At 39.5% G+C, this 25715-nt stretch overlaps 2 protein-coding genes across 10 annotated transcripts in view; both read left to right on the top strand.

Annotated features, from left to right (window-relative positions):
* LOC140543323 (calmodulin-binding transcription activator 1-like) overlaps window positions 1–7411 on the top strand; it is a 363513-nt gene extending 356102 nt beyond the window's left edge. For all 8 annotated transcript variants that reach the window (XM_072666395.1, XM_072666396.1, XM_072666397.1 and 5 more), the window contains one exon: window positions 670–7411. In XM_072666395.1, coding sequence (XP_072522496.1) covers window positions 670–702 — 33 coding nt within the window. In that variant the 3' untranslated portion in view covers window positions 703–7411. The remainder of the gene's footprint in view (window positions 1–669) is intronic.
* Window positions 1–24704, top strand: part of vamp3 (vesicle-associated membrane protein 3 (cellubrevin)) — a 298514-nt gene extending 273810 nt beyond the window's left edge. Inside the window, exons 1-5 of one of the 2 annotated variants that reach the window (XM_072666398.1) lie at window positions 9679–9763; window positions 17536–17614; window positions 21765–21923; window positions 22750–22801; window positions 24363–24704. In XM_072666398.1, the coding sequence (XP_072522499.1) occupies window positions 9762–9763; window positions 17536–17614; window positions 21765–21923; window positions 22750–22801; window positions 24363–24379 (309 nt within the window). In that variant the 5' untranslated portion in view covers window positions 9679–9761 and the 3' untranslated portion in view covers window positions 24380–24704. Of the gene's footprint in view, window positions 1–9678; window positions 9764–17535; window positions 17615–21764; window positions 21924–22749; window positions 22802–24362 lie in introns of those variants that run through there. The other variant, XM_072666399.1, reaches the window with a different exon arrangement.
* Window positions 24705–25715: the final 1011 nt, after the last annotated feature.

Below are 25715 nucleotides of genomic sequence, written 5' to 3'. Positions count from 1 at the left end.
ACTAAACATCTTAAATAACAATTAATCCATTTCAGCTGCAGCTCACTTAATAACCTCTAGTCTTGAACAAACTATGAATTGTTGACCAAACTGAGATGCAGAAGTAAAGAATGTGAGTTAGGAGAATTTTGACTGAACTGAGTTGAGTTAACTCTGTAAATCACACTCTATAATCAGTTACTGCATCATTTTAAGTTGATTTGACTGATTTCTATTTTACAGTGTAGTTCTGAGGTCGACTGGCAGTATGTTACATCAGGTCATTTTCTAAACAGCACTATAAAATGTAAAACTAACATGCATTACATGAAGTCCACCGTAAAGACCAACTTTCTAGTCTAGATAGGTCCCCTGAGGGCCGTGTCCACCTAGGAGCCATGAGTATCCAGATGCACTACTCCTCCAAACTCCATTATACATATATTTCTATGTATATATATATATACATATATATATATATATATATATATATATATATATATATATATATATATATATATATATATAGGTTCTTCGGTTTACATCTTCATAAGTATTCTGGTAACCTCTGAATAACTGTGAGAATGGCAAGTGTGTCTCCTGCTGATACATCTCTGAAGCTTCTACCGGCTGGTTCAGGACACAGTCTAACCCCACATTTCCTGTCTTTCATCTGTTTGTTTCTTCCAGGGCGAGAGAATTGAAAAAGGCCAAGGAACATGAGAGCTCGCCAAAGAGCCCCGTCGCAATGTAACGTCCACGTCCAGACTGTTTCCCTTTCCCCTTTCTGTTTTTACAAGAGACGAACAATTTCCAAAAAGGCAAAAACTATTCAACAAAAAAAAAACCACAAACAAGCAAACAATGGATCCCAGAAGATGGTAGAACATCACGGTTACTGACGGTTCCTTTACTGACAGTAGTTCCACTGACTGATCCTATTGATTCTGGTACTGCCACAGCATTGTGTATTTTTCCTCTCCATTGGGAAAGTGGGGAGTTCTGCTTAAATGAAGACTATATTGGGGAAATATGACATTATCTTCATGCCATTTTTGCACTCTTCATACATTTTCTTTTTTTTTTTCCAAAAAAAAAAACAACAACAAAATATATATATATATATATATATATATCGAGGAGCGTCTGGCGCGGAGCTGAAGGCTTTTTTTTCCTGACAGCGCTTGTAAAGGAGCTCAGAGGATTACGAAAAACACATGACATTTGCATTATTGTAATCATGCCGGAACCTGCTTATGATTATTCCGTTTTTTTATATTCCTAAAAGGAAAGGAAAAAAAACAACAACAACAACGGCCTGTTTGAACAACGACAAAAAAAAGAACAAAAATGAACAAAAGCAAACCAAAAAAAATGACCTCATCTCACTGACCATATGCATGCAGAGTTTTCAGTCAGCTCAATGTATCACGTCTACAAGTCACAAATCTTCATTTCTGACTAAGCCATCCTTTCATCCTTACAGTGGATTTACAAAAAAAGGAAGGGATGGGTAGGCTTTCATATGAATGTAGATGGGGTCTGGGCAAAGATGATGAAATTTCAGTGTCTTACTTTTTTGTGTTTTTTTGTTTGTTTGTTTGTTTGTTTGTTTGTTTTTTGGAGAAAGGAAAGTAGTGCTGATTTGAAACTGTAACAGAGCCAGATCTCTATAGGGTACCTGTTTTGTGTGTTTTTTGACTTTCTAAACGAGTCCTTTTCTTAACGTCACTTTTTTTCGCTGGCCTGACTTTGTGAGTCCCGTGTTTTTGCTGAATTTAATCTGGAAACAGTGCATGTGTTTGAGCCAAAGGCTCCTGCATGCTGGTGGAACTGTTTTTGTGTTTCTCATTCGATTCTCCTTTCTTCATAGTTAGCGTGGTGTGGCGTTGGCATCCATTCCCAGCATCCTTCCAGCCCTCAGCACATCCCTCCAACTCCCAGCACATCCCTCCAAACCACCACATCCTTCTGTTCTGTCTGTGCAGGTCATTGTTAGTTTTTGGCCTTACCTCAGTTCAGTTTTCCTCCTCTTTTTGCGTACAGTTTTAATTTATATATTTTTTTAACGCAATTCTTTTTTTTATATGTCTTAAACATTGTGCCACAGAAACAAATATTTTTGCTAGGTTTACCTTTTAACTTTTGCTGTGTGTGTACGTATGTATGTATGTGTGTGTGCGCTGTGACATGGTTTCAGTGGTTTTCATTGTTGCTGTTTGTTCATTTCGGAGTCCTCCAGAAAGCTGCCAAAAGCTGCTTCTGAGCGGAGGCTGACATAACATTGCCTTGACTTCTTTAGAGACTTTTTTCGAGAGGGTCCCGACACACCAACTCCAAGCGAAATCCATATTTTTGACTATTGCGTGGTCTCTGTACATAAGGAAGACGCGAGAGGGTACGTGGAGAGCCAGAACCTTTATCCGAAGAGGATTGTATTTAAGAATATATATTATTTTATTCATAAAAAGGGGATAATAACACGATAAGAGACAAAAAAAACAACGACAAAAGAACAAAAAATATATTGTATAGTTTTGTTTGAACGCCCAAGATGTATGGTTGTATTGTTTGTAAATAATGTAAATACCTGGTGCAAAGACGGAGCCATGTGCATGAAACTTTAAGACAATGACACAGAACATAATATAAAGAAAAAAAACTAGTAGTGGCTATGGTCTGTAAAATGATTCAGTTTCACTATAAGAGTCTTTTATTTGAAAAAAAAAAATGCTCTTGTGAAGAGTGTTTACTAAAGCATGACATTGTTGCAAAATCATGATAAAACGTATAGAGTTAGGGGAGACCCAAATAACCTTATCAGATACGACCTCTTTATTTATTTATTTATTTTATTTTTTATTTTTTTTGGAGCTCGAAAATTATGGAATTTTTCTTCTGACTCCCGTTTTTTTTTCTATGCTTTTGCCAATTGTGCCAACTTACCTGATTAATGATAATTCTATTACTCAACAGGAGATTACTGAGTTATCTTTCAAGGAACAGATGTAGAAGAACCGATTCAATTCAAGAAACGAATTCAGATTCATTCCATCTCCCGCCCAGTCATACAGTTGAGGTCTCCGCCCACCGTGCCCAGAGGAATAGTGCAGTTCTCCTAAGGTTATTAATAAGCAGGTATCCACCCATTTACTGATAAGAATAAACTCAGAAAAGCACAGGAATGAGGTGGATTTGACGCAGTTTCATACCATAAAGGTGCTGGACATGAGGTTGGACATGAGGAAGCGTCTATTAACTGTTGAATCTGTGTAGGAAAGATTTGTAAAGGGTAGTCTCGAACAGGGGATCCTCCCTCTGTGCTGGAGAGCTCCGGAGGAGAGTAACGAAGCAGAGCCGAAAGATTGAGGTAGGACAGTGATAATAGCGTAAGCCGTGGTGTGGTCGAGAACGGAGAACCATGCGTATTACATCTTACATAAGACTGCATAATGTTGTCTAAGACTATTTCAAGTGTTACCTAAGCCAAGCCTCACCTGATTCATGTTCAGGGTCATACTGAGAATGCATGAAGACATGGAAACTTAGTGTCCGCTGAAGTGACGCATGTTCTAGGGCCATTTCATACGAGCGTCTCCACAGAGAACGCGGCAGGTTTCAATCAGCAGGGGTGCCAACATGATGCTAAGACGCTCATTTGAGCTGGATCAGTACCACAGTACCACACCGCTGTCCAGGGTGCTTAAAGTGTGAACACAAGCTTGATTGAGATTCAGCTGATCAAGACTGCCATCCCATCATCAGACGCTCGAATTCTGTTGTTCTTACGCCACGTCGTGTCATAACAGGCCCCAAGCGGCCCAGCCATCGAATTATCAGGACCATGATGGACTTTTGTGTTTATTTATGGGTGTATTTATGATTTACTTGTGTTTCGTCAGTGAAACGGAGTTGCGCTCAAGGGCTTCGTGTTAACCTTTCTAGAAGTTTAGAGGGAGGTCGAACAAGAAGACTGTGGAGGTTACTGTGGACGAGGGATGAATTTTACACACTCAAACACACACCAGCAGCTGCATTCAGTCTGAACCTTTTAACCAGAACGTATGGTGCTCATTCGCAGGTCTCTGTCTAATGGCTATGTATCTATCTCCTCCCATCTCAGCCCGATTCTTCTCCTGTTTGGTGTTTATTTTTTTTTCGGTCTTGCACAAAAGAGTTTCTATGATTTCTTCTATGATTTTCAGGTTTTTCATTCTTCTTCTTATTATTATTGCAGAGATTTAATATCAGTATTAATGTAGAAAGTGCCTAAAAGCGTAAGCTTCAGAGTTAAAATAAAAACAATACCCACTTTCAGGAGTGTATTACTATAGTGAAGGGTTCCTCTCTTGTCGTTTTGCTTTGATACGCATGGATATGCAAGGCTGAAAACAGGTTTTACCATCCCAACAAAATTTCCCTTCATAGCCCAGGTCTACCCTTCCTTCTCCTCAACCGTGACCCTTACCTAAACACCAAAATCCTCTCACCCTCCCCTTCCCCCAAGAAAAAATATTCTTCCAGCTCCTTCCCTGATTGCATTAGCCATAACAAGCTAATTTCAGTTACTTCACTTCATTTTTACACACATAAAGGGTGCCAGGTAATAGCGTATTGAGACGCGATCTGTACATTTCCGGGGCATTTGCATGAGAACCGGGTTTCGGATCGACCGAATACTAACACTAAGCATGCCTGTTTTTCATGTCAGTATTCAGATAGAATCAGTCAGTAGAATAGGACGACAGCGTGCATAACATTCATAAAACACTTCATTTCATATCACAGAGCAGCCAAACCATGACTGGAACAGGACTCGTATTGTAGACCTTGGCGTGTAATTTCTAGGTTTATTTTTATTTGTATTTCTGCGTCGGTATTCGTGCAGTTCCAAGCGTTTCTCCACTCTCCGTCTAGTCAAAGTCAGCTATGTTCTTCCAACATTGAGCGCGCAAGCTAAACTTCAGGAAGTCATCACCAATCATCATTATGGACATCTTATGAACACACACCAGTCCTTACAGTGAAGTACGCTCAGTAACGGAAAGCTGCATCTGCCTCAACACGTCTGCTGTGTCTCAAACCAGACCAACTATTGTGAATGGTTCTTTCAGCTTAGGGAACAGTCTGCCTCCCTTTTGTAATTTTACTCAGGGTGCCAAAACGGGGAGGGAGCGGTAAAAGACAAAAAAGAAAAACAACCTCTGGAAACGAGTGTGAAGACACAATTAGAACGGGTCAGGGCTTCGGGTCTCACTCAGAATCTGCAGGATATAAATATACAGTGATGACATTACTTCCATGTATACAAACCTAAAGACTTTCATGTTGTTGGGGGAGGGGGAGGGGTTCGTTGTTCATGTTTTTTTTTTTGAAAGTGGGGAAAAAAACAAATCGCAAAGCACCATTTTTCATATTTGGGGGTTCACTCGTCAGTTTTACTGCTACTTACTGCTGTTTCTGTTAACAGAGCATAACTGTTAATTAGCTGCGCTGGCAAAAACAAGTTCAACTAAAACCAGACGTTTTGTTTACGTCACAATTTCCCATGCTGCTAAGGGCCGCAACCACTATTACAGCAGTCTCCGAAAGCCCACCCCATCTTTGCTCTGATTGGTCAGCACTGAAAGCTCAACGCATTCATCTGTGTTTTTAGACTAGTTGTGCCTGGAGTGCTCTGCACAAAAGGCAGCAATGCAGAGCCCATGAACCGTGAGGCACCCAACAACTGCATTGGTCCCCAAAAAACCACAGACAGCGTGGACCCCCACCCCTCCTCCTTAGCAAGCATCGCTTTGGGAAACCCAGGTTGGGAAACACACTTAACGATAAAGGTGTATTTAAAACGGTGCTGCAGAACAACCAATTTTCTTCCCCTAAAGCACTGGTTCTCAAACCAGTCCTCAGGAGTGATTCCCAACCCTGGTCCTGGAGGACCCCTTGCCTTGCACACGGTTTCAGTGTTTTTACCCTCCCCCTAACTGATCAGTTAAGCCCTTCCTGAGTTGAAGGTAGTTGAAGGTAGGTGTTAGAGCAGAAACCACTCAAATGTTCAGAGCAGGATGTCCTCCAGGAAAAGGGTTAGAAACCACTGTCCCAGACAGTCCACATTTCTGGACTGGGAGCTGGGTTAGAGCACAAATGTGGGTCATATGAGGACCAGTTTGAGACCCACTGCCCTAAAGAACCTCTCAGTGGATGGTTCTTTAAGGAAAAGGTTGCTCCTACCACTGTACATGTGCAGGACCGATCTTGTATGACTGCTGAGTTCAAATCTGACCATCGTCACCAAACTGACCAGGGAACATAAGCTTAGGCATTAGTCGTTCAGCATCTCCAGATCCCTGCGGGAGTGGAAATGCCTGCAAAGAATACCTCAGCTGTGAATGCGTCCAGCTAATCTGAGTATCAAGCCCATTCGTTCTGTATTTCAGAGTGAGGCGAGAGTGGCATGTAGGCACAGTTCAGTTTCACCTCACCATTCCGACTGAATTCCTTTTTCCGAAGCCTTGTCCATGGTACTCGTGCAGTGTGGCTGTTTTACCAAAATCATCACTGAACTTGTAACCTTGTTTTTGGGTGCTGAGCTAGTTTTAATATCACATACACATCTCCTGTGGCGTAAAAATGGATGAATGAGTGACAATAAGCATAGAACAGGTTAGCGTTTGGCTAAGACAACCATTAAATAAGAACACTGGTCATCCTGTTTTCCACCTCACTGGAATATCTGAACACAGTTTAGGCTTAATATGAACCGATTACCACTCCTCACCTACAAACGCAGAGCAATAAACCGTTTCCGTTTCTTTTTAAGCAGAGAACTGTAGATCAAAATGAGCGCGGGGTTTAAAAAGGAGAAAAAACAGGAATGAAAGACATGCTTAGTTCACTTCCTCTTATGCAATTAGTGGTACAGAAAGTCAGGCATTCAGTGATCTATGGACATTGGTTTCATATTTCCCGACCCTAATGCACGTTTTCATCATTTTCAAATGACGCTAAGAATAAAATAAAAAAATAGCTAAAAATAGAAGCCCATCTTTCTTACAGGGCAGTGGGCAATCAACACTCTGCATGTAAAACTAGTATTAGACCTCTCTTCCCCCCCCTCTCTATCTCTTTCTCTCAATGCCCCCCCCTCTTTCTCTCATTCCCTGCTTTGTATCCCCTCTCCTCCTCCTCCTCCTCCTCTCCTCCTCTTCCTCCTCCACTGAGTTCTCCTCACATTCTGTTTTTCCTCAGCTGTCTCTCTCTCTCTCTCTCTCTCTTTCTGTCCTTCTTGTGAGATTTATTTTTCTGTAATTGTGCATGTAAGAGCATCACTGAATTGTTGGATATGTTTAAAAAAAATATTCAGCTGCTGAAGCCATGCAAAACATTTTGAATTGCCCTTAAAAATATGGAAAATGTTTTCTGAATGCTTTATATAATTTCTGCTGTAAAATAAAATCTGAAAATGAAAATGTACTTCTGGGTATTATTTCTCCACTGTTTTTAGAAGTTGAAATATTGTGTGTGTGTGTGTGTGTATCTATGTTTAGCTACTATACTATATATACTATACTATATATTTAGTATGGATCATTTAAATTAATAATAAGTCATTGCTAGAACAATTTCAGTGCGTCTACAATGAAGTATTCAGTAACTGCTAGTAACTATTTACTGCAGTAATTCAGTAACTACCATGACTTACTTAGTATCTAGTTTAAATTATTCTGTAACTACTATCATTTATTCAGAATCTTGTATGAATTATTCAGTAACTACTGTGTGTTGTTCTGTGTATATCTTTGGATTATTCTGTTCCTACTATGAATTACTCAGTATGTAGTTTGAATTATTATGTAAATACGTTTAATTATTCTGTAACTCCAATATTTTTTCTCAGGATCTAGTTTGAATTATTATGTAATAACTTGGAATTATTCAGTAACTACAATGAATTATTCAGTATTGAGTAGAAATCATTCCTACTGTGACTTTTTGCAATAATCAATCGAGTTTCAGCATCTTGCGTAATGAGCATGGGACAAAGACAAGCGAGGAGTGAAAGAAAGAAAGCATTTTTAACCAGAGACTTAAAAATGTGTGTGAAGAGTCAAAAACTTTACCAACGATACAAACAAGCACACCATCAAACAATAAAAGTAAACTCAGAAAGACTGAAATTATGGACCAAGGAGTAAGACTTTATTTTGTTATGGTTTCATTTAAGGCAGTTGTGCTCATTCACTGTTTGAAGTCTTGTGTACAGGACAGTAGGGCAGGGGGTGGCAGGATATTTGTAGCTTCAGTGCTTTTATAGATCTGCATGTTATTGTAAAATGAATTATCTGACTAAGGGGTAACATGTAGATGATAAGAAAGAGAGGACCAAGGACTGATCCTTGGGGAACTCCTTATGTAATGGTATGTAATGGCAGATTCATGTTTATTCAGAGCAAAAAAATAAAATAGTTGAGTGTTAATGATACCAATAACTGAGAGACAGGCATTAGTCTGTCGTAGTGAACTGTGGTCAATGCAGCACTTAAATCTAGGAGAATTTTACAAAGGGCGCCAGCATTATAGAAGTGGAGATGGTGTTTAGGGAGATGGTGTTTGGGGAGTTTTGGTTCAGTTTGGTTTTTCCTCTCAGGCCAGAGTTTATTCCTAGGAAAACTGTGTTCCATGTAATCAAGAGATCTTTCCGTTCGTTCTTGAATATGATCATGCAAATTTAAACAGTGCTATGTTTTAAACATCACTGTGAGGTGCTGAGCAGACCACATCACTATAAAGACCGGATTGTCAGCCGTCCATTCTGCACTGTCTAATAATATATATCTTTCCTGAAGTACACATGGAATATTTTGGAGGCTTTGCTCATGAAAGTAGGAGGTGAAAAGATGAAGTTGGTGGATTGGTATTCCCCAGCGGATGAGCAGCTGACTTGATGCAACAAAAACAAAAAAAAAAAACACCCTATGCACAATTGTGGTGTACAAAAAAACTGTTCTCTTAAATTATTTCCATGATCCTCAGTGTCTTTGTAAATCTAAGTACGATGGCTGTGTGCACAACTAGGATGCTCACTGGGATTTCCAACACTTATTCTATAGCGGCCCTGTTTTAAGAATTATTATTTTAAGACATCACTAATTTGAGGTACTAAATCATCACTAAATCACTGAGATATCATTCTGTGACAATTATGAGATGCTGTTATTATTTCATTAGATACTATCTCGTTATTTTGAAATACTGTCATTATTTTGATATTGTGATTATTTTGAGATGCTGTCATGATTAGTCATTATTTTGAGATACTAAGTGATTATCTTGAGATATTGTGATTATGTTGAGATACTGTCATTATTTATTTAGATATGATCTAATTTTTCGGAGACAATAAGTCATTATTGTGAGGTACTCGTTGTTTTGAGACACTATCTTGTTATAATGAGATACCGTCATTATTTTAAGCGCTATCTTGTTATAATAAAAAAACTCTCTTTACTTTATGATCCTTTGAGATCTCACAATTCTGTTGTTGTTTTTTTTTTAAGTGGTGGAAATAGGCTTCCAAATTTGGCTGATTTCTACATTTGAGCTGAAGGGATTCACTTTTAGTGTGAACCACTCCTCTGAGGTTACTGTTAAGACGCACTTCAGGGAGCTGGTCCTTTAAGGCAGTGCGCTGTGGGTCAGTAGCTCATACAGACAGAGCTGCAAGTGCTGATCACTACGGAGCTCATACAGCGTCTGGGTCTCTACAAAACACCACACCAAGAATCATGTAAGTGTGTTTTAAAGCCAGTGTGTCGATTTGAGCGGCTGGTTTGTGTATCATATAAATTCAGATAAAATCTTTTTTCTATTTTGAATGTATCTATGTTAATTAGCTTCTCGAAACAGCCACTAAAAACAACGCCCAAACTTCCCGAGGCCTCCCTCAGCAACAGGTTAGCATGTTAGCTAGCTAGCATTAGCTAGTGTTTTCCTTAGTTTGGCGGTAACTAAAGATACTCTTTATGCTTTTAAAACATTGTTGTGAGCTTTTTAGAGGCGCTGGCGTCTCGCGTTAGGTCTGGCTGTGTTCCGTGACCTGTGTTGGCTAAATGTTGTTAGTTAGAGAACTTATGAGCCTGTTAGCTTGCTAATTAGCTAGATAGCTAGCTTAGCGTAAATTACCGGCCTCGGCAGTGGTGGCGACTCCAGGTCCAGAAAGTACGAATCCACCCCTGGATTCAGTCCCGACTGCCCGGGCAGCGCCGAGCTGCGGCAGAGCTACACCCTGGGGTGGATTTCTACTTTTCGGAGCTGGATTAGTCACCTCCTACGAGCGTCTGTAGCTGGCTGCGTTAGCTACCTTTACCAACTTCGCTTTCTGAGAATTTACACACATTTTTGTGCTAATTGTAGTTAGTAAATTCGTCGTTTAGAAATGCTAAACTGGTGACATTCACTCGGACACGGTGACTCAAGAAGAATTAGCTAGCTGCTAGATACGTTAAATCCCAAAGTGCAGAAACCTTTCTAGCTAAATCCCTGAGAAGTTGTTGAGTAACTGATCAGCTGGGTGTTTGTCCTCCTCCTTGTTTTTCTGCGATATTTAGTGACTGAAATTATCCAGCACTAAACTGCTGTCTCGCTTTTCTCTATGAATAAACACAGGAACCAAACCCAAACCCATGTCCTCCAGCAGAAAGTGAAGGAAACCCTCCCTTGTGTGATCAGGTGTTGATCATACAGACCTGGTCTTTTGTGAAGTGCTCAGATCACCACAGGCCTTCACATCTACACAGCAAGCCATATGTTCACAGTCCTCCCACAGCATGTCCACCATTAAAACATTAACAGCAGCAGACATGTATCCGGTTTAGTGGGTTTTATTAGTTGTACTGTAATAATCAGTTCAATCATACAGAATCTGAAGTGTATTCTAGTGTATTTGACCGTTAAAGAGCTAAACAGTGTGTTAAACACAATCAGGTAGTGAAAGTCAGAGAGATTGCTCCTCTTGTTTGTCTCATGAGGTGCAGTCTGTTTTGTCTATATCTCAGCCTGATACAGCTGTTCACATCTAAAGATTAGAGCCAAGCACACTTTACTGCCGATGCACAGTTCAACAGAATTCAGCCTTTGCATTTTACCCATCTGTGGCAGTGAACACACACACACACACACACACACACACACACACACATACTAGTGATAAGGGCAGTGAGGACACACACCCAGAACTGTGGGCAGCCACCTTAGATGGCTAGGGGTTAGTTGCCTTGCAGGGCCTGGGATCGAACCGGTGACCTTGTTGTCCTAAGCCTGCTTTGGGCCACAGATACACGTTCAGGGAAACCTATAAAACACTAACAGCTGACACCTAAAAAAACTAATAATTTTTTCCAAAATCATAGAAAAAGGACAGCGTGTCCCCCTTTGCTACAGTAACACTCTCTGCCCTTCTGGGAAAGCTTTGTATTAGATGTTGGCACCTTTCTATTACTCAAGGATCTGATCGTATTCAGCCTTGAAAACTGTACTGAGGTCAAGTACTTATGTTGGATGATTAGTTCTGGCACTCCAGCTCATCCCAAACCTATTGGATGGAGCTCTATCACTTCAGAGAACGCAGCCATGGGGATTTATGCTCTTCTAGTCCTGTAGGTTCATGCACAGACACTCCAGCAACAGCATCCTGTTCTTCTTGCAGTCCTTTTCTGTGGAAAATTACACAAGCTGTGTGTGTGCATGGCTGAACCCCTGTGTCAGCAGTTGTTCACTTATTTTCACCTAGAAAGCAACAAAAAATGTAAATTGACCAAACGTGTGTAGTTTTTGCATCTGAACATTGTGGTTCAGACCATGCTGACTGATGATTGGTGCTCACAGTAAGACAGCCATGTACACCAGTTGTAACCCAATCATGTCCAACAAATGAATTTACTACAATGAGGACAACAGTTTACTGGTCACCTCAAGTGGTCCCCTGAATGCGATGATGGTCAAGACATTTCGTTTTCAGGGCATTTGAGTGTACTGCAGGACCTTTCAGTGAATTGAGGCTTTTGTGGCCAGTGGAAAGTCCTGCAGTTGACCTGTTTAAAACTGGTCACACCATTCAGGTTTTAAGTGCTCGGATGTTATTTTTGGGTTGCCTGAGTGGACTTGGACTAGCTGAAGCGAAGACCATGTGATTTGTTTTCCTGCTGTTGTTTTTGCTAATCCTAAAAGCAATGTGCTTTCCTTTCCACAATACACTGTACTCCAGGGATAGGTCAGTCTTGAGTAGGTCAGATTGCCCGAGACTTTTTTTTTTTTTTTTTTTTTCTCAAGTTTAGATTTTGTAAACTGTTTGGAATGGACAGAATGCAAGAACATGGAAGGAGCCACAAAAAAACAAAGACTGAATACTTTTCCACTGCTAAGCGGTTCTGAGCACGGAGGGTAACTGTTCAGTGGCCTTTTTGTTTTCCCACATTGACGCAGTTTAGCAGGGAACGCTTGCATGTGAAATCACACCTACATGTAAAGCTCCCTCCTCTTTTGCAGTGCTCTGCACGGTTAGCTAACTGTACTTGGGCAGAGTTAATGACAGGAATCCATGGAATAGGCTCCACATTTGAGTCACCTTTGTTAAGGTATAGAAAATGGCAGGCTGGGCTATATATATATATATATATATATATATATATATATATATATATATATATATATATATATATATATAAAATATTATACACACAGGATTCATCAGAAGTGATTTTAATCTAAATTTGTTTAATACAAATTTACATTTCACGTCCTGTGACTGTAACTGTTGCACATATCCGCATTGCATTGCTGATGCTGAAACTATATATTGTGCAGCCCAAGCAGAGAGCATATCTTATCTGCAACTATGTTTGCAGCATTATGCTTGTTTTAGATGTACGGTGGCATGAGAATGGATGGTTATGTACAATGTACATGTCCTTAAAAAAAAAGCAACTGTACAGAATCCCACCATGTCTCACTATTTTCACAGTTAACTTTTTAACTTTCTTATTCTTCTGCTTTATTTATTTATTTTCTCATTTCTTCTTATTTTCTTATTGTACTTAAGGTATAGATTTTTATATACATTCATTAGTAAATAGTTTCAAGCTTTAACTATAAAACTTTTGTTCAACCAAAAATCCTTGTTCATTCTTTTAAGGGGCAATGTATAATAAAAAATAAAACCGCAGCAGCAACAAGAGGAAGAATTTTTAAATACTGTTTTTTTTTTTTTTCTAAGACGGTTATCATGCCTTAAATCTCATACTGTTTAACCGTAATTCAAACCATACAACTTTTGACATTCACAGAGTGTAGTCTGTGCTGCCTTGCACACAAAAGAGGAATTAGCAAAAACAGTCCACAAAAAATTTACTGTTTTCTATTTGCATTTAGTTAGTATGCTCAGTTTTGCAAGTAAGCATGCTACCTGTGTGAGCATGCACGGGAAAGTGAGACCAGACACATCCGATGACAGCAACTGTCGCATAATTATTACGAGATGGAAAAAAGAAATGGAAAAGAAACTGTAGCCGGGCTGGAACCAGGTGTCTTTATTTATGCTCACATTTAATTTATTACAGATTCAACTATTTAAGCTCATGATAAGTCTTAGATGATGCTTTGCCAGATTCTGATCCTCCAGTAGGCACCTGGATTATAAAGATATACTTGGATGAGGCCAGAGAAAAATGTGATTCTTTTGACAGTATTCCTTTTTAATATGAAACTAAATCAAATATACATACATACAAATATACAAACATAGTAAAGCATATTGGGGAAAACAGCGTCACTATAGCTTTGTCTACTTTGTGTGCTTGTATATTTTTAATGTATGCAGATAGAAAAAGAATCTATTGTGCAGTGCTAGCTGATAAAAAAACACCACGCCTCATATGACTCATCCAATTGTGGTGGCAGGAGATGACAATAGGCAGAGCCTCTCCAGTGGTGTTGAAAAGGCCACACATTTGGCACCTCATAAACAAGCCCATTACACTCTTCCCAATATTACATTGACATGTGAGCTGTCTTGACCTGCTTAGATATATACAGTTCCCAATATGCTCTGTTTAGTGTAACTTGAGCTTAAACTGTCACCTAAACTAAAACCTTGAGAGCTTGTTACATCAGTTATGCTGAAAATGCGCTGTGCTCCCCTGGCCTACAGAAGAAGAAAGTGCCTGGAACAAGTAGGGGATGCAAACAATTGGTGGAAAAATGCTGCAAGCCTTGGTGTGGGCACCTAAACATTCTGCTCCTCTGGAGGTCAGTGAGTCCATCAAGGTCCCGATCAAGGTTTTTATCCCTCAATTTTAATGCTGAGTGTCTGTTTTCAGTAAATGTTTCTAAAATCAGACTAAATTATAAATTGACTTACTTTGGAGCAACTTTTCAAACGACCAGTCCAGTCTGACTAACCTACCTGACCATTGTTGCTGCATTACGTTGAGGCTCTGAGCTAACTAAGGTAAAGTTTTCCTCTTTCCTGAACTTTCTGTTCCACCTAAATAATACAGCAGTGACATTCATGACATTTCAGTGCAGCTGAAATGTACACAAATGTACTACACTCAGAAAAATAAGAAGTGCATCACTTAAGCAGCTGAGGATCATGTCTATTAATGGTGTGTAAAGAACACCAGATGCAGCACACCTAATGATCGAAAGTGGATCGTAACTTTAAAAGCCGATGGCCAATCCATTAAAAATGCCTGGATTGGATCGAGACATCCCTTATTGAATATTGGTTAAATACGTCTTGTGCATGGTGTGTGTGTTTATGCACGCATTTGCATTGGGGACCAGTGGACACGTGGCACATATTGTTAATGTTTACGATAAACATCAAAACTGTGGACGAATGTCCTGCTTAACCAGAAACTGTAGAATCCAGAAGCTGTTGCTGATGCCTTCTGCAGGCTCAGCCTCAGTCAGTAACTTGCTAACCTTGCTCTGAAAGTATGCAGCGTCTCTTGGTAGTGCTGGCCTAACTGTCAGAGAATAGAACATCACATTACTCACATGACTAAGTGTGTAATGGGCAGCCTGTGATGGAGAGTTCAAAAGCATACCAGAAACTACATCCAGAGCTTGCTTGGGTTATTTAAGCGAGCCTTTCCCATAGAGCCTTATTTACGGGATAAGTTTATAAGGAAGTGAGAAATGTAACCCTTACATTTTACACTCGATGTCTCAAAAGCAGGATTTGGAAAAGAGACCTGGGTCAACTGAGCAACCTGAGCAACTGTGTGACCCATATAGCCTCACAATGCGTAGATTTTCATGCTTCACAGAATGCAGCACAATAATTTGTTGGAACTGAAAGTAATAAAATGCACGTTTTGAAAAAGACAATTGGAGAAAAGAGAATTGAGACCTACAGCAGAACATGTTAATGTTAATGTTCAAATAATTTTAATGGTAATGCATGTGATGGTTTTTAAATAGCTTGAGCGAATATTAGACACACAATTTATAATCACTGTTCATGCCAAGAGTATCAAGAGGTGGCTTAATGCCTAAGGACGTCTCATGACCGGTTTGAGACTTGAAAACACATCTCATTCTTTATCCTGAGAATACAGAAACACAACAGAAACAAGTCCCTGCTGGCATGCCTACGCCACCTACAGCCTCAGTTTATGAAATGTAAAAAATATGATGTTGACAATTCAAATATGTACCTTTTTATAACTTTCATATAAGGATTATGATAAACTGCACATTTTCAAGTTCATTTGAAGTTCATTCTTTTTATTTATTTCATTTTTGTTGTTTTCAGAAATGTTTGTTTCTAATTTAAAAGCATAGGTAGAAAAACTAGGCTAGTTTTGGCTTTTGGCCCATTGTGTCCAATTAGTTTCTGCCAATAATTTTCATTTCATTTTCATTTCGTCCCCCTCTTCAGTGTTATTATACTGAAGTTATTATATAAATTTTATACACATTGTATTAGACTTTGTGGTTACTGTGGGATTTCTTCCTTTTATTTTTCTCCAGTCTTCAAAACTTTGTAGGTGATGGCAAACCACTGAGTGTCACTTAATGTGGTGTGTGTGTGTGTGTGTGTGTGTGTGTGTGTGTGTGTGTGTGTGTGTGTGTGTGTGTGTGTGTGTGTGTGTGTGTGTGTGTGATTATTATTATTATTATTTTTTTTTTTTTTTTTTTTTTTTTTTTTTGCACACTAGCAAGTGTGCACTTGCTTCTAGCAGTTCTCACACAGTCATTCTACAAAATAATACTGCCTTTCTACCCACCTACATACTTTCCCCTTAGATCACTTATACAGCTCCAGTCACTGTAACATACAAATATTTATTACTGCAAAAAAAGACAAAACAAACTTTTGAGTTAATCCTGGGGTGGCTGTCAGTATTTGGACAGTTCCGGACTGAAGCTTAAGGCTGTTTGTGCACTGCTTTCAGCAACACCGGATAAGTAGATCTTCAGAGCATTTTCCTGGTCAGCTCTTTGTTGAAGTTCTTGTTGAGTTCCTGGACACATCCCAGATCATTCAGATGAATCCACCACGTGTTTCCCCTTTGCTGCTTCCTTTTGGAAAGAATTCCTGTACCCGAAGTGAGCAGACCTCCCTTTTTTGAGAGTTACCTTGTTGAATAGTCTTGTCAGTACAGTTTTTCTTTTTTTACCACAGAGAGTTGGTTCCTCTGTCCTAGTGACCACTGTACACGCCCACGTTACAGACTTTCCCCAGACTGGGGGAAGTAAGACTTTTAGCATGGTAAAGACGTAAAGAGTAAAGACGTCTATTGTACTTATTGCTGAACTGCATTCTGACTAATTACTTCACTTTGTTAAGCGTTTGTTTGGTTTGAACTTAATGATGTTATTTCTTTAATTTGATGTACTTGCCTAAACTGACTGTTGCATTTAGCTACAGATCTTCTGCTTAAGCCTTATAGGAATCCATGCTGTTTAGTCACGGACCACATGGGGGCAGTATAGCACAATTTTTGTATTAACTTCTTTTCCTGACCAGACTGGTACCTGGAGATCGGAAGCCTTAAAAGGGGTCTTTTTAATTGTATCTAAGCCATCTACATGGCTGGCTGGATGTGTTGTCTAAACAGATCAGCTGTGTAGATTTGTGCACAGTGTGTCATTGTATGCACCATACGTTATGAATGAAAGTTCAAGTTCACAGTTAGATTTACACACTTTAATTTTGTAAAATATATGTTAATTATTTTTGTATGTTCTGTTAACAACTTGTTGTCTACAGTCCTTTTCAAATCTACTACGCCTAGATGCCTGTACTGTACATGAGAATCAGTTGTCTTTTCACTGCTTCACCAATATCTTTATAATATCCTAAATGTAATAAAGGTTTGGAACTCATATAAAGACATAATTTAAATATAAGTGTATATTTGTATTAATGCTACCGGTCCAGTCAGGAAATCGAGTTCTAGTTTTTCTCGTTACCCACTACACCACATCAACCACTGTGCTTGTTGCTGTGCTTGTTATTCTGACGGAGCATGTGCTTTACCCCCTCCCCAGGTCTGCAGAGGGTCCTGGAGCCTCAGGAGCGGCAGGCGGCAACCGCAGGTTGCAGCAGACCCAGGCTCAAGTAGATGAGGTAAAACCAGGGTTACTTCTGGCCAGTCTTTCTTCAGATGAACTTTACCAACGACACTCGCACATAAAACTAAGCATTATTGATATAATTGAGTGTCACATTATCATAATATTAGGCATCATCTGTTATTGAAGCATTAATTATACTTGTTTTGCTGTTATTATTTATCTGCCACTTCTGGTTAGTCCATTATCTTTCTACATATATGGGAACTGCAGATATGTAAATAAATGTAGGAATATGCTGGGCGATGAAGCAGACAGGTAATGATTAGGTAATGCGGGATACAAGCCATATTCCCTCAAAGAAGACTCATCAGTTTACTTATTTAGAAAGCCACTAAAATAGGAGTTTCGTAAGTGTCTCAGAATAACTGAATCGTGGTTACCAGGGTAATACTCTGGTGGTACTTAGCATCTGGGATGATGCTGTGGCTTTTCCTAAAGAATCTGTGGTCATGAATGGGTAAGAAAGAGGTCTCAGTTAGGCTTCATTAGATCTGGGCCATGTTCACCATCCGTTGAAGGGTTGGTCTGGGATACCACAGCTGTTACTTGAGGTTATAAGTCTCACCATTACTGCTCACCACTGTACAAGAACTGTACTGTGAGTCTTGTATCTGTTACATGTTGTGTTTACCAGGGATGTGTGCTAAAAATAATCTTGAAACTTTAATAGCACATGGAATCAAATTAGGTTTGGTAGCCCTGGTTGCCTTTTCCTGACCAGTAGAATGTAATGGACTGTAAAACAATATTCAGATCAATTAATAGACTCCTGTAAAGGTGCATGGAGAGTCATATGGATGTTACGTGTCATAATGGTATCATTCTGGGTTGATTGATTAGTATTAAGTGATTAGTGTGGGGGTGGGAAACATACATAATCTGGCCTATTTGAGTAGCGCACCAATAACTGAATAATAATTGCAGCATTTTAGTGAAAATTACTCAATGCCAGAAACTGATTTGGACAAAAACCCATACTTTAATGTGCATCTCGCCTATAACTCTGGCTGCCTTTCCTGTAGTCTCACAAGCCCTCACAGTCAAAATGACCAACCACAGGCCCAATTACGGCCACCGGAAAATGTCCTATTGACTTCAGCTAAAGCCCTTGAACAATTTTTAAAGAATGAATGCTGTGATTTTAAGCTCATTATCATTGTGTTTAGAGCAGGCAGCTGCTGCTACTAGTGAGTAGCTAGAATTGTTGTGTTTGTGTGTGGTTTTTTATTGCATTTATTTGTTCTAGGTGAGTGTCTTGAGTAAGCCAAAGTCCTGTTTGTTAGTTTGGTGTTGTGGATAAAGCACAATATTTTTCCTGTCAGACTGTGTTTACACATTTGATCACAAAACCGGTCCACATTCATTCCTATCACTACTGCATACTTCTTTAGGGATGTCTTAGTGTATCGAGTGACTCAGGATTGGGGTCTGATCTAGGCAGTTTTTATGGATCTCGTATAAGCTTTTAAGTTTCTGATCTACGTCCGATTCTTAGGTTTGCAGAAGTAGAGTGCCATCTGGCATCCTCTAGGCAAAACTTTTGGGCATGATCCTCAGATTTGTTGTTGTTGTTGTTTTGTTTTTTTGCATTAACAGTTAGCAGCCAAAACAAAAGCTGAAGTTGGCTTCTAATGATAAATCTTCATTCCACCTTAAATGGTGGTGCAACAGCAGAACATAACTGCTGCATTATTTAGGGTGGAATGGAAAGTTTGGGGAAGAGGGAAAACTTTCAGCCAAAACCGCCCAGCTTGGTTGTAGTTGTGCAATGAAAAAAATGAATAAATAACTGTATATATTTTTAAACCTACTTGGGACATCTGTAACTTTTAGTACTGTTATGTTATGTCTAATGTTTAAGTCAGATCTTGCAAAACAATAAGAAGTAGCACTTATTTTAGTTTTATTGTATTGGGGGGAAAAATACAAATCACCTTGTCAAAAACTAAAAACTGTTCTATAATAAGAATCTGTGTCTTACTCTGAGACACCTGAGGATTATCCACAGCCATTATTTATAGGGGAAATGCTTTGCCCCAGATCCTTGTACCTAGTTCCCTACTGTTAGCACGTATCAGTACAGTCATCAGGCTTAGTAATGTAGCACACTATATGCTCTGACTGCTGTTGGTGTTCTGCAGTTCAGCTCGGGACACGTCTAGTTCCTGCAGCTGCCTCAAAGACCCTTGAACCTTCCCATCAGCCACTTCCACTTGCACCCAGGCGTGCGCTCATAGGCTCCCAGCCGTTTATGTAACTCGCCGTCACCATGGTTATGTAAGTGAAGCATGGGCCCCACGCATGTTGCCTTGTCCCACTCTGCCTGCCTTAAAGGGGCGGGACTCCATACTGCTGTCAGCCCGTTTGTGGATCACTGGAGCATATGGGTTAGGTATGCGTCAGCTGAGGTGTTTTGTTTCGTTACCATGGTCGTTAGTTATGTAATTTCCGAGGGGGAGGTTGTGCAGTCTCGTAATTCTTTGCAGTGCTGTACGAGAAGGGACTTTTCCAGTGCACAGCAAAAAAGGAGGTTAAGAGAGATTGGCGTATGGAACAGGGTTCATGAAATGTACATAAAGGCCTCAGAGATTTTTCAGAGAAACGAGACAGAGTTGTTTATTCCTGTGCTTTCAAATGAAATCTATGTACATACATGGCCATCAGGGTTACATGTATCAGATGCTGAGTAAGTCTGTTGATCTATGATAAGTTGTTCCTTTCATGCTTCGGTAAGTAAGTAGTCATATGGGCAGAGATAATAGGCCATACATCTACTGCCTTTCCAGTAAAGGCTTGTTTGCATCCAGCCTGTTGAACAGAACAGTGCTAATGAGTACGCTGGTGTTCTAAAGCTGTTTGTTACTATCTAGCCTTCTGGCTAACTTTGGCATCAAGCAGTGCTCCCAAATCCTTGTCCTGAGTGTCTGGTAGTCTGCCCAAGCTCAATAACCAAGTACTTTCTCAGTCTACAAGGTTCAGATGTCGTCTTGTTGGCATTAATCTTGTAAGGATTTTGAAGGCAAGAAGTCTTGAACTAGCTTGAATGTTCCAGATGATGATTGGGGAAAGGAAAAAAAAAAAAAAAAAAAAAAAAAATATATATATATATATATATATATATATGAAAGGTCAGTTTGCCACTCGTGTTATACCACAAACATTTAAAGCTCTCTGTACTAAAGACAACTAAGAGTTAATATTAATTATTGAGTAATCTACCGATTATTTTGACAATTGAGTGATCATATGGCTTTTAGAGGCCTGTTACTAGTAAAGTAAGTAAACGTATGAATGCTAATATAAGGCTGATCATCATGGAAATAATAGAAATGGGCTGCACAATATATTGTTTCAGCATTGTAATTGCAATGTGTGCATGCACAGTAGTCCCATCACAGAACATGCAGTGTCATGTAAGACAAATTAAATAAATGTTCCTTTTTTGTCTCTTGAAGCACTGTTCTCATTTCTCAGAAAAGAATACTTTTGAAACGTCATCTTTTTTCCAATATCATGCAGCCTGAATAGTAATGTTCATCATTTTTATATGTTCTTCTAATTTAATGATACAAGCATCCTCCACAACAACTGAGTTTTGTGTGTAAACACTACTTGCTGCAGCACATCCTTGAGTATGTCTAGTTCCTTTTTTAGAAACCACTTCCTCTCCACCTGTTTGTGGGAGATTGTTTGGGTCTTCCTTACTCTCCTGTTTGGTCTCTGTTAAATCTCTATTTATCTATACTTGTCATTCTCCAAAATTACATCAAATAAACAAAGTTTTAGTCATAAATGAACTTAAATATAAGTGAATGCTCCTGTTGTGTAGTGTTAATAGTCGGTGGAAAAGCACATCATGAAGGTCTTTCTGCTTCAACAGTGTTGAGTACAAACAACAATTAGTCAGCTCCTCTACTCTTGTGGTGTTTACAAATACAAGCCAAGATTAGGGGGGGAATCAAAACAACTTTGCGTTTTAACTTTTTTTTTTGCCATAAAATCAGTTGTTTAAGAAACGCTTTGTGTCCAGATTGGCCAGCATGGCTCCACAATGAGATGCAGAGCTAAGGAGACCCTTAAATCGCTCTTCCTTTCTTAGCCTTTAGAGTCTTAAGTGCTTTTATGTGTTCTCCTGCTTCCAGGTGGTGGACATCATGCGGGTGAACGTGGACAAGGTGTTGGAGCGAGACCAGAAGCTTTCTGACCTGGATGACAGGGCAGGTGCTCTTGAGGCTGGAGCCTCCCAGTTTGAGACCAACGCTGCCAAGCTCAAGAGGAAATACTGGTGGAAGAACTGCAAGGTAAATGGGAGATGATGGAACTCAGAAAGCAGAGTTTTTGAAGTACGAGTGGTTGATATGATTATTAATGACATTGATGAAACATCGTCGTTTTTTTTCTGGAACACTGGTTACTGAACTCTTCTTTAATAATTCAAGAGTTTCAAAATTTAAGCCACATAACTAAAAAAATGACAGTGTTACGTTGTGTTATTGTTGTGGTCGTCGTCTTCTCCTTTTTTGGCTCTCGATATAAAGCTAGTTTATTTAACATAAGCCCTTATTTCAGTATTTCAAAAAGACCACAAAATAAATCTCCCAGTGGTCAGTCCTAGGCTGTGCATTTTTAGTGAATAAAATGTGAAGCATGTCCAGAGGCACCAAACAATAGCCATATCGACCCCTGACAGGGTGTTTTCCTTGTTTGCTTGGTTAATTTCCTTGTATAACTTGTTAGCAAATCTCTGAAAACCTAAATATCCTAATGCATATTTTGTGTCTTCACTATCATGTTCTTACTATTACCCACCACCAGTCTCGAATGAATGCAGCAACATTGTGCCTCCAGGCTAAAATACCTATAGTACTTTACCCAGTGCAGCAGTGGTGATGTTATAGTTAACTGTGTTTTAATAGTAACATTCAATTTATATGTTGGCCTCATGTTCCTGTTCTTGGAGATGGACCTATTTTAAATGACCCAATTAAATGGTGTTGGGTAATTTCCAATAACTAGAACATGAACAGCTGCCTGTAAGGACCAGTCTGCAAATTAAGATATATGTATATGCAAGCACACAAACATAATAAGTCAGTGTTGTAATGTGCTTGTGTTTGCTTCCAACAGATGTGGGCCATTTTGATAGCAGTTATCATAATCATCATTGTCATCATTATTAGTAAGTATCCTGACATTTTTTGTAAGGTATACTCTGACTATTAACAGTAGTAGAACAATGTTGGTCCTATATAAAACCAGTAATGTTGAACAGAGTTCAACTAGAGTTCACTAGAGTTCTGATTGTGAACTTCAGCTTGGCTTTTAGCACTGTTGTGCAGAGCACCTGCAGGACAAACCATCTGAGCTGTTGGTGCCAGATCCTGTTTGCTGGTAGATCAGGGATTTTCTGACCAACAAGAGGCAGCAAGTGCTGTGCATTCTCACCCCTTCTCTTCAGTCTCTGCTCCAACAGCTGCGTCTCCAAGCATCTGTGAAGATCCTGAGATCTGTGTGTAATACCGCAAACAGCCTGTTGCAACCTGTTGCTGAGCACACGATGGACTATAGAGATGGTTGTGGACTTCAGATTCCCCCTTCCCCCCTCAACGTCCATGGCATTATGGGTTCCACTGTGGAGTCACTCTCGTTCCTGAACACCAACATATCCTGAAATGGGAGGGGAACAAGGTCTCCACTGCCAAGCGGAGGGTCTTCCTAAGGCAGCTGAAGGAATTCAATCTGCCGCAAGCCCTCATGATCCAGTTCTACACAGAAATCATTGATTTCAACCTCACATTATCCATAACCATCTGGTTCGGATCGTCTGCCTCACAGGAATGAGCCAAACTTCAGCACGTAATCAGGGCAGCTAAGAGGATCATTGGGTGTACTCTGCCAAAGCTTTAGGACATTTACAACAGCATGGTCATGAAGTGTTCTGGCAAGATTATACCTGACCTCTTTCCCTGGACACCACCTCTTTCAACCACTTTACTCTGGTAGGAGATTCAGGACCATCAAAGCCAACACAACTAGACATGCTAACAGCTTTTTCCCCACAGTAGACACTTCAGAACTGTTACAGCATCTTACTGTGGCCCAGAATTTAGCTGCACCGTAGCTGGGGAGATCCACTGCACACTGCCTACCCGTACCCCGCCCAACCAGCACAGCGTGTAGCCGGCTGCCAAAGTGGAGAGGCGATGGGACTCACTGGGCAGCTGCTCCCTAGTCGTGGCTCGAGCTTGTATCTATATATGGGCTGGTAACAGATATCAGAACCTCAGTAAACCCAAAAGATGTATGAAATCATAACCACGACTCAAAGAAAAAAGCTAAAAAACGCACCTTTTCTGCCTCAAGGCTGTGCGTGTTGCCATGGTAACATAAACAAACTTTGTCAGTGATTGAGGTCGGTCAGTCACACTGGTTCATTACAATATTAAGTTCACGCCCAGAGTCTGATGAGTGCATTTTGGTGTTTTTATCACATTTGTTTTTCATTTGAACTTTGCTGAACATTTTCCAGAACACCTAAGTTTAGTATTACACAACAATTCAGTATATCAAAATGTGTTCCCAGGGGCTTTAACAGTGTAAGTGTGTGTGTGTTAATGTACAGTTTTTACATTAGCTGTATAATCTGTGATGTTTTCTGGCTCTGTACTGAAGGTGTTGTAATAAGCCATATGCTGTAAATGCTTATACGTAACATTGGCCTTCTTTTTTCCATTTAACAGTTTGGAGTAACTCTTAAAACAGCCGGGAAACAGGAATGGCATGACGGTTGTGATGGAGTGAGGATTAGGAGTATCAGCTGATCCTATGAAGACAGAGGGCATGCTCTTTTCCAACTCTAAAGCTGTTCTAGCCTGCTGACCTTTGAAAGCGAATTTTGTAAAGTATCCTCAACTCTTGCTTTTTTTATGTTTTGGTTTTAATGATCCTGATTTGAATGCTGCGTTAAAGTGCAGGACAAACGCTTAACCCATCACACTCATTTCCTCTTATTCTTTACTAAAATTAGTTTTCCACTACACTTCTCACTTCAATCCCTTTACTTTTTTTTTTTTTTTTTTTTTTTTTTTTTTTTTTTTTTTTTTTTTTTAAATATAAAAACCCTCTGACCGAACCCTTCAATACTCAAGAAACAAAGATCCCAAGAAGGCCTTAAAACTGTGATAAGGCAACAAGGCTAATCTGTTCATGTGTACAAGGTTGAGGCATAGCAGTTGAAAAATACTGACTAAAACATGGGGGGGGAAGAGTGCCATGGTTCTGATGACGAGTTTGGTAACAAGTTTGCTATAAAACGGTGGAGCTGTCTTTAGTTATATAGTGCCTTACAGTTTTATTGCCAGTGTTATTTGGAACCATTCAGCCACTCGAAGGCCTTATTAAAACAGAACAAACTCATGTGCCATTGGAACCTAACAGTGCCTTAACAACTGTCATTTAACACTGCCAGTATAATCCACCCAGCCTCGTGATTTAGAGTCACATTCAAATTACACTTCCTAGCTGCATGTCATTTCATGGTTGTTTTCTTAACTATTGACTTTGTGCTGCAGTAATTGGTCAAATTACACATGAATAGAATGCTATTCTGTATGCTTTCTGTATTTGCAGTGTCTAATAGCAGATATATTTGCATTGCTTCAGCTTGTCTTATTTAACTGATATCACAGTAAAGCGAGGCAGTGCTGTTTTCTTCATTGTCTGATGCCATACCTCTTTCTCACAGCACCAAAACAAGACGTTTGTTTATTTGTGTGTGATATATATGTGCCTTCTTTGGAATGTATGTAAATTGTGAACAAATTGTAAACAGCTCTATAAGGTGGCCTTCCAAACTGATCTGCTTATTGGATTTGCCATTCTTACATTAATAAATATGACTTAAACAACCTATTAATCACTTCATGCTTGTCTTTGTTTTATCTGAGTTAAGAAAAATCATAAAGGATAATGTTCCCAAAATGAAGAAAATAAAGACGACTGTAGTGTTTTGTGTTTGTTTTGTTTTTTTCATTCATATTAGACGAAGATGAGTTACAAAGCATAGGAAAAGGGTTAGCGAGGTTTTGGGCTTC

Source organism: Salminus brasiliensis, chromosome 21 (assembly GCF_030463535.1).
Source record: "Salminus brasiliensis chromosome 21, fSalBra1.hap2, whole genome shotgun sequence".
Taxonomy (NCBI): Eukaryota; Metazoa; Chordata; class Actinopteri; order Characiformes; family Bryconidae; genus Salminus; species Salminus brasiliensis.
The sequence above is the reverse complement of the archived record's forward strand: the minus strand, read 5'-3'. Positions and strand labels throughout refer to the sequence as shown.